The 12,586-nt window shown below is 44.6% G+C and overlaps 2 protein-coding genes across 3 annotated transcripts in view; both read right to left on the reverse strand.

The window, feature by feature from the left end:
• Window positions 1-12,586, reverse strand: part of PDSS2 (decaprenyl diphosphate synthase subunit 2) — a 304,415-nt gene that overhangs the window by 50,428 nt on the left and 241,401 nt on the right. For both annotated transcript variants that reach the window (XM_055135730.1, XM_004605703.2), the window contains exons 5-6: window positions 4,905-5,078; window positions 3,510-3,641 (exon numbers count right to left, since the gene is read on the reverse strand). In XM_055135730.1, the coding sequence (XP_054991705.1) occupies window positions 3,510-3,641; window positions 4,905-5,078 (306 nt within the window). The remainder of the gene's footprint in view (window positions 1-3,509; window positions 3,642-4,904; window positions 5,079-12,586) is intronic.
• On the reverse strand, window positions 646-1,273 carry LOC129404249 (COX assembly mitochondrial protein 2 homolog). Its single transcript, XM_055135731.1, has one exon. It carries the CDS (start codon window positions 1,152-1,154, stop codon window positions 915-917), a length of 240 nt encoding a protein of 79 aa, XP_054991706.1. The 5' UTR covers window positions 1,155-1,273; the 3' UTR covers window positions 646-914.

The raw sequence follows: 12,586 nt of genomic DNA on the forward strand, positions 1-12,586 counted from the left end.
CAGCTCCTAAGATATAAATCTCTGCCCACATCTCTGATATTTTTCTTGGGCTAGACTCTTAAAAGTACAATTACTATGACAGAGTATACACATTTCAATTATTTATTTATTTTGGTTTTGGGGCCACACTGGATTGGGCTCAGGGGTTACTCCTGGCACTGTGCTCAGGAATCACCCCTGGCAGTGCTTGGGGGAACCTAATGGGATGTCTGGGGATTGAACTGGGGTGAGCCTTATGGAAGATAGTGCCCTATACACTGTACTGTATCTCCAGGCCCCCAAAGTATGTACATTTTAAAGAGAAAAAAATGAATAGCATTCAAAAAGTCAAACCATATAAAACTGGATTTTGTTTTTCTGGGCCACACCTGGCACTGGAGCAGCCGGTGTATATCTGTGAGTGAGAGGACCATAGTGTTGGGGATGGAATGTGGGCATCCTACATGCAAAGCCTGTGCTCCCATCCTCTGAGCCCCCTCCCCCATGATGTTGATCCAAACCAGCACGCCCTCTCCAGTCCCTGCCCGACCCTGTCCAGACCCTCTCAAGGCCCTCCCCAAACTGTCTGTTCCTTGTTCTCTCATATCCTTCTGCTGTTTACCTGCAAATTACTTTCCTCCTTGATTTAAGAATTTTTTTTTTTTTTATGATTAAAATCAGTTATTTTATTGAGGGAGAAAAGTGACTCCAGTGTTCCCTGGTGGAGGGGGAGGGAGGAAGTGGAAGTCAAGTACGCTGGAGAGAACTAAGGGCTCTGCCAACACTGCGAGAATCCAGGCTTTTCCGGATCTTTCCATGGCTTGTGTCTACGGAGCAGCAAGGGTTCTGGAGAGCGGACGAGACAGGATTCTCTCAGCCGTCACCCCAGGGGCTTTCGGTCTTCTCTCAGCCAAGGCATCCAGTGAAAATACAATTTATTTTTCAGAATTCTCTGGAGAATTAAATAGTCTCTTTCGCATCGCATTACCATGCTCCCTGCTCTTGATCCTCTTTTCCATGTACTCTTTCTTCAAGCATTTTCTCATCTCTCGATCAAGATCATTGCAATGACCAAAAAATTTCAGAAAGCTGTGATTTTTGTGACATTCCTTAAGCAAGTTTATCAAGATGTTGCACTCTTCAGTGTGCAAGTGCGGAGATAAGTCGGGATGCATCTTTAGGAGGAGGTGACGGAGCCCAGCGGAACAACCCGGACGGCGGCCCCCCAGGGGCCTGCAACGGAACCGGCACGGCGCGTTCAGGTCTGACCCGCCGGGCCCCCGAATTTTTTTTTTTTTTAAATCTATCTGATGTGCTGGAGGCCATACCCCGTAGGCCCTGAGGACCATGCAATGGTACCAGGGATCCAAGACCTCGTGTTCAAGGCCTAGAGTCACAGTCCAGGGCCCTGATTTTACAAATTTTTTTTTTTTTGTTTTGGGGTCACATCTGGAGATACTCAGGGCTTACTCCTGGCTCTGCAATCAGGGATCACTCCTGGAGAGGCTCAGGGGACCATCTGGGGTGCCAGGAATGGAACCCAGGTTGGCCACATGCAAAGCAAACACCCTACCCACTGTACTATCTCTCCGACCCAGCGTTAACAATTTTTAGATATCGGCTATTGGCTATGGAGAAGGTGAGTTGGGAAGGGGAGCTGAGTAATCTAGTTTATACAGTAGATTATGAGGGGGTACCTATCTAGGTAGGTAATGGGAATGGCCAAGGGCAGAGATAATAAACATCTCAAAAGGAGGGGCAAAAGTCCCTGTCATTTTCTTTATAGCCCTTCACCCGTGCCCAGGCAGACGGCAGGATAGGCAGCAGTTCTCTCACATTGGGCCAGAGAATCGGGGAGTGCCAAAGGAGCCAGGAGCAGCAGCAAGAAGAGGCACACCAGACAGTATCGGTTGACAGACCTGTGGGCCATCAAGAGCAGTGGGTACCGAGGGACAGTGGACAATGAGGGGCAGAAGCAGCGTAGAACCTACATGAGGCCTGGACATTGGACCTCATGGGATTGGGATCTAGAGGTACCCAAAATTCTGACCCATAAAATTCACAAGTATAGTAGAAAGGTCCTGGATGCAGCTCCTTTGGGGGAGAATTTGGTATAGTGTAGCAACTTGAACACTTAGCTTTTTGTGTGTGTTTGTTTTGGAGAGTAGGCAGATTTGCATCCTACCTAGTGGTGCTTAGGGCTTACTTCTGGCTCTGTTCTCAGGGATGACTTGTGGAAGTGCTCAGGGGACCATGAGGGGTGCTGGGGCTCAAACCCCGGTTGGATGCAGGCAGAGCCACTGTTTTACCCATTGGACTATTTCTCTGGCCTCCAATCATGTCTTTTTATCCAGTTTTTCAGGGCAGATTTTCTGCCCGTGCCCGTGGTCCTCTGAACTCACCACTTCAGCTGCCTATTCTGTGCTCCTGGATTCCCGGCGCCTTGTCAGCAGCTCGTGCCCCGTGGGAGGGCTGGTCAGGGATGTGGCGTGTTCAGGGAGGAAGTCCCAAACATCTTCATAGTGGGGGGGGGGGGGTGTTTCTTCCTGCATGACACAGTTTCTCCAGAAAGGAACTCTTTCTTTTCCTCTGAAGTGAGCAGGAGTGAGTTCAAGCTCTCTGGCAGCATTTTTAAAGTCAACAAGGAGCACAGAGAAAGGCAAAATATTCTCTTTCCCGATGTGGAGATCATTAGTGATCAGGATCAGGATGCAGGGTCCCACCCCCCACAGCTGGGCCTGCTTCCACGCCCAGAGTCTCAGGTTAACCCCATCACTTAGAAAAACAAAAATTAATAAATTCCATGACATCTTAGGTAAACGGGCAAAAACTTTTTGTTCCAGAGCTTTGGGATTAAAAGAAAAATGTGTGTGCACGCATACACACACATGCGTGTGCGCGCACACACAGACACACACACAGACATACAGACACACACACACAAATAATACTTCTTGGCTTCCACGGGTTCCTCCTTCACTGGCTCTTCCACCATCCAAAGCAGAACATTTGCCCATCCCAAAGCCCTTTACCCCTCCAACACCATGTTCTTTTTTTTTTTTTTTTTTTAAATAATGCCTAAGAACTTGAATATTCAGGGTCCAAGTTTGTTTTAAAATAACCCAATGAGTTGACAGACGGAGCTCCTGGAACTCTGCAGATTGTGCTAGAGTCTACAGATGGGTAATTACCGACAGTTAAAGGGTGGTGCTATTGCCATCGCCCAATTTTTGAAAGCCTTTAGGAAAAAAAAAAGTCATCGGAGTTAATTAGCATTCACCACAGGCACTAGTTTTCTGCTGCCGTATTCTGAGGACTCAGATAATAGTAAAAACACAGTATTGCAGTTTCTAACTTTTAACTAACATTTCACCTCTTTAAAATGTAGGGTATTAATAACCTTACCTGTTATATAAATATCCTCTTATCTGTCAGATATAGGCTCAGATCATCATGAAACCTGTATATTATGTTCAAAAAAATCTATGATATACTTCTGTGTACCTAAAACAGAAATAATTTCATTTTACCTCTTCAATCTGTTTAATCCACAAATCTCGTCCAAGAATCTCCTGATGTAAAACTACAGGAGCTGAGTTTAGATTAAAAGTCAGCGAGTCACTGGTCTTTTCTTTAATAAAAGGCTGGAGATCAGAGTTTATCTAGAAAGGAGTCAAAAGAGTTTTATCAGTGAAATGCCTTATACAAGATTATTTTTGTCAAACAGAAAGCACTAGTTAATGCAGTGATGTACTTTTTAGATGTATACTTTAGTTAGCAAAGGAACAGTTCCTATCATAGCACTGTCGTCCCACTGTTCATCGATTTGCTCGAGCGGGCACCAGTAACGTCTCCATTGTGAGACTTGTTGTTACTGTTTTTGGCATATCGAATACGCCACAGGTAGCTTGCCAGACTCTGTCATGCGAGCAGGATACTGTCAGTAGCTTGCTAGGCTCTCCAAGAGGGATGGAGGAATCAAACCCGGGTCAGCTGGATGCAAGGCAAAAGCCCTCCCCGCTGTGCTATCACTCCAGTTCAAATGATATTAATAATATCATAATAATCACTTTGAAACCTATTTAAAATAATTTTCCCCTAACACATTCCTTTTATGTTTTTATCAATTTTTAAATTTCTGGGTGGGTGTGGGGTTTTGGGGCCACACCTGGCCCTCTACTCAGGGATCACTCTTGGAGGGCTCAAGGACAAACGGGGAGCCCAGGACAGAAGCCAGGTCAGCTGCACGCAGGTCTCCCTACCCACTACTAGCCCCTCAACTTTTATTTTATCTTTTAAATTTAGGCAAGGAATTAAGAAAAAAATTCATAAATATAATTTTTATAAACTAAAGTCTGGAAGTATTATATATATATTTCTCCCATCTTATGAGTTATTTATGTAATATCAAATAAATATATATAATGGAGGCAGTTCCAGTTAATCTCAGAACACTTAGAATTTCATTACACCCATTCAAAAGAATTGGTTATTAGAATTAATGCTTTCCATTTTATTCAGTGCATTTTAGAATGTCATTAACTTTCTATAATTTGTCTTATGCAAGAAACTATAAAAGAAATGTAAGAAATATCCATCCATTCTTTGAATAGCAACACTACATGTTATTTAATAATTTGCAAGAGTTGTTTCAAGAACACTTTCAGTTAATAAAAAAAACCAAACATCACCTAGATGATTTATGTAAGTTTTAGCTCTATCAAAATTACACAGTACTCACCAATCATATTGTTTACAATCAATAACAATTACTGTCTATGACTGACAGATTGGAAGCACACACAAAATGGTATTTTTTTCTTTTTGCATTTCAAAAGCAGCTTATTAATTGGCAAAAGGTTTCTTGCAGATCACTTTAGCTATTTAAGTACTAGAACAAGAGAAAGGGTAGGGTGTGCAAATACCTTGTGACTCATGGCCATGTGCTTCCCATACTGAAATGCCATATCCTGAACCTCAGCATCGTGCTTTGCTAATTCCATTGCAGCCTGGCAGCTCTTTGCTAATAAGGCACCATGGGAGAGAAAAGTCTGCTCCTTCCAAGCTGATATTCCAATATCATCGGTGATGTCATTTTCCTAAAAACAAAACAAAACAAAAACCACACCAAAAGCCAAGATTAGAAAAAAGTCTTTGGGAGCTATTTGTTCTTTCTTTCTTTCTTTTTTTTTTTTTTAAGAACAAAAGAGAAGTCAACTACACAGAACACTCCCGCGACTGCAAACAGAATGAAAGCTAGTGAACCTTAAGTTTACTTAAGGAAGTAAAGGGACAGGATGATTGAAAAGGGCAATAGAGGAAAATGAGGGAAATGCTGGACCAAGGGGACTTTGAGGTAAGGGACTCTTATGAAAACTTATTTACAGGATAAGGCAAGGTTGGAAACGTAAGCCTCTAAATGAAGTCTTCTATGTTCACGTTAATTCATAAGAGCTGGTATTTCAAAACACAAACTCCTACTGCCTTTTAACTTCCACGAAAATGCCAAGGGCAAAATGAAAACACTGCACTTAGAAATCTCATAAATAGCTGAATAGAAATACTTCAGAAGAGATAGCCATGAGTATGATTAAATTACATTGTTCATCTCAGCTTGCTTCTACTGGAAGAACCAAAGTGAGAAGGGAAGATATAACTGTACTTCATTCCATTCAAACCTTTTAAAAATTATGTAGAACCTGGAAATAGGTTCTACACACACTGCATCCAGACCAGTGGGTGACCAATAAAAATAAATCGAATGTAAGCCATGTCTGTGACTTAACAATTGCAAGAAACTACATTTAACAAGTGAAAAGAAGCTGAGGAGATGGGTTAAGTGTGAGACTCTGAGTTTGACCCACAGCAACCCATGGTGCCCAGCACCACTCGGAGTGACCTGGATAAAAATAAAAGTGAAGGCAAGGGGTAGGAGGGGTGAGGAAAAAATAGATTAGTGAAAACAGGTGAAATTCACCTACTTTATATGATATACGTTCTCCCGACATATTCAACATGTCACTGTCACTGTAGCACTGTCATCCTGTTCATCGAGTTGCTCGAGCGAGCACCAGTAACGTCTCCATTGTGAGACATGTTGTTACTGGTTTTGGCATATCGAATAGGCCACGGGGAGCTTGCCACGCTCTGCTGTGTGGGTGAGATACTCTCAGTAGCATGCTATCAAAATAAAATTATTAACTACATCCAACATTTTATTTTAAAAATACATTTTTTGGTTTTTGAGTTATACCTGGCAATAGTTCAGAACTTACTCCTGCTCTGCACTTAGGAATAACTCCTGGCAGGCTTGGCAGGGGGCATGTGGGGTACCAGGGATTGAACCTAGGTCAGCCGTATGCAAGGCAAGCACTCTACTGGCTGTATTATCTCTCCAGCCCCAATATCATGCGCTTTGAAAAATAACTCCTAAAAACATGTATTTAACACTGACAATTGATCACTCGCAATATTTCAAGCCCTCAGTTCAAGGAGTGACAGGTGCATAAGAGGCAACCTTATTGGATAGCTCTGCTCTTGACAGTGAGTTTTCTGAGGATAAAAATGATGAAGAAGAGGTACAAAACAATACTTATTTTATGGTGTTGCTTTAAAAATGTCAAACTTGGTCCCCTCAAGAAAGATTAATTACAGTTGGTGGTCTACCATATTCTTCCTTCTACCATTAGTTTGAGGACAAAATTAAAAGTAAAACAGAAAAGCAGGGGCCACTGACACCTCAGATTTGGCCCCATCTCTTTCATCGAGCTGAAAGGAATCTTCAGCTCCAGGCTCAGATCAAATTCTCAGTTTGCTGGATTTGTTTCTGGGGTTTGGGCCACACCTGGGAGAGCTCAGGGGCTACTTCTAGTGTGGTGCCAGGTGGCTCGCCGTGGCTCGCCGTGGTGTCCAGAGAATCACAGTGGTGCCCTGATTGAACCCGGGGCTCCCCATGCAAAGCATGCGCCCCAGTCCTTTGAGTCACCTCCCTGGCCTGTCAGCTTAATTGTATTAAGCCTTTAAACGGAGAGAGAATTCTACTGATGCCAACAATTGCATATGCGCAACACAAATTGTGCAGTAATAATTTCTAAAACAGCCAACGGGAGAAACAGCGCACAATTGTAAGGCTTGTTTTATAGGTATAAATAATAACATGTTTAATCTTAGAGACCTGAGACTATACTTTAAAATGTGCAGGATGGATTTTAAAATATTACATTAATACAATGGAAATAAAAAAAAACCCACCTTTTCTCTATATATATTAAAGAGGCATTTGATAAAATTCAACTTCCTTTTCTGGGGGTTGGGGAGGGGGGGCCTTGTCAGGCCACACCTTGTGGTGCTCAGGGGCTACTCCTGGCTCTGTACTCTGGAACGATCTGCGCGGGGCTTAGGGACCATAGAGGGGTGTGCTCAGGATAGGGTTGAGGTTGGCTGCCCGTAAGGAACATGCTTGTATCTCCTGTACTAGCTCTCCGGCCCCCTTTCGAAATTTTATTTTTTAAAATGTTGGAAATTTGGTTATTTATCACTTCTATAGGATTACATAAGTGATACACAATCACTAAAGAATTTGGAGAGGCTGGGAGAAAACTCCCTCGGCTGTAGTGTTTGCTTCCCATGCAAGTTCCTGGGTTCCATCCCTGGAAGCACTTTGTTCCCTGAGGGATGCTGGGAGTGACTCCGGAGCCAGGAGGAGCCCCTGAACACCACCAGGTGTGGTTGAAAACACTGAAAACAAGCTTGTAAATTTAAATAACCAAATAATAATTCATAATCCTCTGAAATCTAATATTAAATTAAATAAGGCATAATAATTCATTTCCTAAGTTATTAATAACAATTTATTCTCTAAAGATTAATTAACAATTATGAACTTGGTTACAAATAAAAAATGTGAAGGTCTGGTCCATGGCTACAAATCGTAAGTGAATGAACTGACCCAGGAAACTCTCATAGTTCTGATTTTCAGAATTTGGCAGACCAACGTGCCTTTCACAAAGCCAGAAGAGAATCTGGGAAAGTCCCAGGAACTGGCCATCAGGTGGGTTAAAAAGACCCCATGCAAATATCTTCTGTTCTCAAGATGTTTTCAACTACTCAACTACCTTCCCAGTCAGCTTCAGGCCTACAGTTCCAGTCTTCAATCTGGATTTGAATTGCTCATTTTTGGAAGCCAAACAAGAGCCCCAAATAGCCTTAATTAAAAGAAAGTCAGGGTCAGGAAATTTTTAATGAAGAGTCTAAATTTCAGGCGAGAGGAAGCAAAGGGCAGAGTACTTTCTGGGAGCTGTGTTACGACTTTTTGACATTTGTTATTAACTCAGCTCAAAAGAAGCCTAAGATTCATCATTCCACTGAACAGGTGAGAGTGCCTGAATTTTGTGTTCGAACCCAAATCAATACTAGTGCTAGAGATGGGTCTCAGAACTACAGCCACTCAATTATCTTTTGCTCAAATACATAACAGAGCATGAAAAGTATCTTTAATAGTTTAAAAGGTCAATTGTATTTATGAATAAATGAGTTTCATCTAAGAATTAAAAGGCATTTAAAAACCTGTAAGTTTTTTTTATAGCATGCAGGAAAAGATTTGAGTCTCAAGTCTGTAAATGACAAGATTAGAAATATTAGATATCACAGTCTTTTCCCAGGAATCCTGAGGGAGGGGAAAAAAGTTTTTATTTTAACAACACACCTTCTAGTAAAATAGAATAATTTCCTTTGATTTAGAATTAAATTACATGGAAGAGAGCAATCACCTGGAGGCTGTACATCAATCTAATTCATGGAAGAGAAGGACGGAGCCATAGTATAGCGGGTAGGGAGCTGGTCTTGCATCTTGCACGCAGCCTAATAGGGTTTGATCCCTGGAACTCCGTATAGTCCTGAGCACCACAAGGAGATGCAGAGCCAGGATTAAGTCCTAAGCACCACCAGGTGTGGCCCCATAACAAAACAACAAAATAATGAAAGATAACTGATAGGATTTTTTTGTTTGTTTGTTTATTTGGATCACACCTGGCAAGCTCAGGGGTTACTTCTAGCTCTGCACTCAGGAATTACTCCTCACGGTGCTCGGGGGACCATATACAATGCTGGGGATCGAACCTGGGTCAGCCCCATGTAAGGCAAATATCCTCCCCACTGTATTATCACTCCGGCGCCAACTGATAGGATTTTATAAATGTGAATAAGTAAAGTCTGTCTTAAAAAGCGCTGTGCATGAGGTGTGGGTGTGGGTATACAGTGCAGCGGCTAAGGCACATGCCTTTCACGCGACTGACCCTCGCTGGATCCCAGAGCCACATGGTCTCTGGGGCACTGCTAGGTGCAGCCAAGGACACTGCCAGGGAGGTCTGGAAATTCCTGGCACCACAGGTCCCCAGGAGCATCAATCCTTGGGCCCTTGCGTCGAGCTATCAGCCCTGTTGGCTGTGACTCTCTGTGGGGCCCCAGAGTCTCCTGAGCCCTGCTTGGGAGTCTCCCTTCCCCTACCCCCCTGCAAATTATGTTTCTATACAAAATATAAACCTTTAAAAACCTTTACTCACAAATTGGGCCTAAGGGTTGCCAGGGAATTGCAAAGCCAGGAATTCTTTGGTGAGCCAGTCCCTTTCTGCCCATCCCGACCCCCTCCCCCCCTCCCCCCAAGTCAGGTCTTTCTGAGATTAAAGAAATGACCAATTCAAGACGGGTCAGGGTGCAGGAAGGAAACTGTATGGAGCACAAACGCTTGGGGAGATGGTATCCTTGGGACAAAAGAGGCTCTGAACAGCTAGAGGGCAGCAGATTGTCTTCCTATGGAATGCACAGTAGGTGCAGTAGACAAGTGGAAGAATTCTGTCTAGATGAACTGGACAGCAGCAAGGGAGAACCTGGCCTTCTGGGAAATACACGGTGTGTGGCAATGAGTGGTGGAGCATGTGAAAGTATAGCACATGCAGCAAAATTTAGCTGTGTACACACACACACACACACACACACACACGCTTGCTACACTCAGGCACTGGAGATATGAGAAGCAGGCATTACTCCTGGAGCTTCAGGAGATGTTCAGCAGGGGAGAAACAGAGTCAAGAATTAGAAAGGGGGGCTGGAGCGATAGCACAGCGGGTAGGGCGTTTGCCTTGCACGCGGCCAACCCGGGTTCGAATCCCAGCATCCCATATGGTCCCCTGAGCACCGCCAGGGGTAATTCCTGAGTGAAGAGCCAGGAGTAACCCCTGTGCATCGCCAGGTGTGACCCAAAAACCAAAAAAAAAAAAAAAAAAAAAAAAAAAAAAGAATTAGAAAGGCATGTGAAGAGGGAGCCAGGCTTAAAGGATGGAGGAGGGTGTGCAGAGTTCCATCAAGGGAAGGTTCAAGAAGGCGTTAGAGGAGAGACTTCAGCTGAGTCGGGGTCTGCAGAATACACCCCCATCAGCCAGGAAAAGAAAGTAGTGACTGCTGGGGCCGGAGCGATAGCACATCGGGTAGGGCGTTTGCCTTGCACTCGGCCGACCTGGGTTCGATCCCTGGCATCCCATATGGTCCCCCAAGCACTGCCAGGAGTAATTCCTGAGTGCAAAGCCAGGAGTAACCCCTGAGCATTGCTGGGTGTGACCCAAAAAGCAAAAAAAAAAAAAAAAAAAAAAAAAAAAAAGAAAGTAGTGACTGCTTTGGCTCTCCTTTCTACTGAAGCACGTAGTGGGGGAAGAATGCAAAGACAGACAAGACTGGTTGGGGAGGTAAAAGGGCTAGGGGGTTAGACCTATCATGTAGGTGCTAGAAATCTGTGGCAGGAACAGATTCGATGGGTTGCTTAACTGGCAGTTTGGATCGAAGAGGTGATTAGAAAATCGATTCAAGGATGGATGAAATGCCTTTTTGTTTTTTTGAAGAGGGGGAGCCCTCCTGGTGGTGCTTAGGGCTTATTCCTGGCTCTTAACTCAGGGATGATTCCTGGTGGGCTCGGAGACCATATAGGGTACCAGGAATCAAAACCGGATCAGCAGTATGCAAAACAAATGCCTTGGCTGTTGCATTATCTCTCTACCTCAGGGGGTAGAGAGATCTACATCTACATCTACATCTACATCTACATCTATGGGAAGCAGGGATGAGGGCAAAGTAGTGACTAGTGAGAACTGAGAGGCCAGAAGAGAACTGCTGAGAAAAGTGAAAGGAGAGCGCTCCCCTCTGGGGCCACGCCAGCCAGGACTGACCCTGGATCCACTCCCCTCTCCCTCCTTGCTAATGAAACCTGAACTTTACTCAAGTATCTGCTGTTGTTGATTAGTTGAGGACCAGTGATATGATCCAATTTCAGGCCAGGCAACACAAGCAAAATTGAGTGGCGAGCTTCTAGGAATGAGGCCCGGGCAGAGCGGCCACTGTGCTTTCCGCATGGTCTGAAGGTCCGTATCCCCACAAACTTCACTGGTGGAAACAGCCCTCACCACCTGCGTGGCTGCATGTACGCACACGCGTGTTTAAACCTGGAGCTGTATTGGAGGGAAGCAACTATGGTGAGGTGAGAGCCCGCAGCAGGACAGTCACGAGGCTGCTCATTTCTCCTGCTACCGAGGCAGGAGGCTCCCGCCCAAACCTGAACTGGCCAGAAGCACTTTCTGGTGGTGGCATCCACACAGCATCCCAAAGTGTGAGAAACTAAGTTTCCTCGTGTAACACCCCAGTCCACGGTATTTTGATATGGTGGCCTCCACTGAGGAACACCGTCACCACTGCTCCACAGACCTTTCTTTAGTGATGTTTGAAAGCACATGTACACTATTCTTTTTCTTCTTCTTTTTGTTTTTTGACTTTTGGGGGCATACCCAGCGATGCTCAGGGGTTACTTTTGGCTCTGTACTGAGGAATTACTCCTGACAATGCTTGGGGGAACATATGGGATGCTGGGGGTCGAACCTGGGTTGGTGATGTGCGAGGCAAACACCCTACCCGCTGCACTATCGCATCGACCCCATGTTCACTATTCTATACTCCCATCTTTGTGGCAAGATCTCACCAAGCCTCCTGTTAATGTGATGAAAAGATTTTTGACTTAGTGGCATTGAACCTACCACTGTCTGATTGTGCCCACAGGTTCTGTAAGTCAAAAATTCAGAAAGGGTGCAGAAAAAGTGGCCTGTCTCTGTTCCGGGCTATCTGGGGCCTCTGCAGGGCAGACCTGAAAAGCTGGAGAAGACACAAAGGGCCGGCCAAAAGGGGAGTCTAACAGTTTGTGACCTTTAAAATTTTATTATTATTATTATTTTTTGCTTTTGGGTCACACCTGGCGATGCTCAGGGCTGACTCCTGGCTCTGCACTCAGGAATCACTCCTGGCGGTGCTCGGGGGCCATATGGGATGCTGCGAATGGAACCCGGGTCGGCCGCGTGCAAGGCAAATGTCCTACCTCCTGTACTATTGCTCTAGCCCCTAAAATTTTTTTTAAACCACCCACTCCACGTCATCTCTGCTCTGTGTTGGGGGATGGAACCCAGCCCTCCACTCCCCCATCCTCCCAAGGCAAGCGCCCCACTGCTGAGCTGAACCCAGGCCCCCACACTCCACTTGAAAAAATGTGCTCAGGAGAGTTTTTCTCTGCTCCCTCCCA

The sequence above is a fragment of the Sorex araneus genome, chromosome 4 (genome assembly GCF_027595985.1).
Source record: "Sorex araneus isolate mSorAra2 chromosome 4, mSorAra2.pri, whole genome shotgun sequence".
In the NCBI taxonomy this organism is placed as follows: domain Eukaryota; kingdom Metazoa; phylum Chordata; class Mammalia; order Eulipotyphla; family Soricidae; genus Sorex; species Sorex araneus.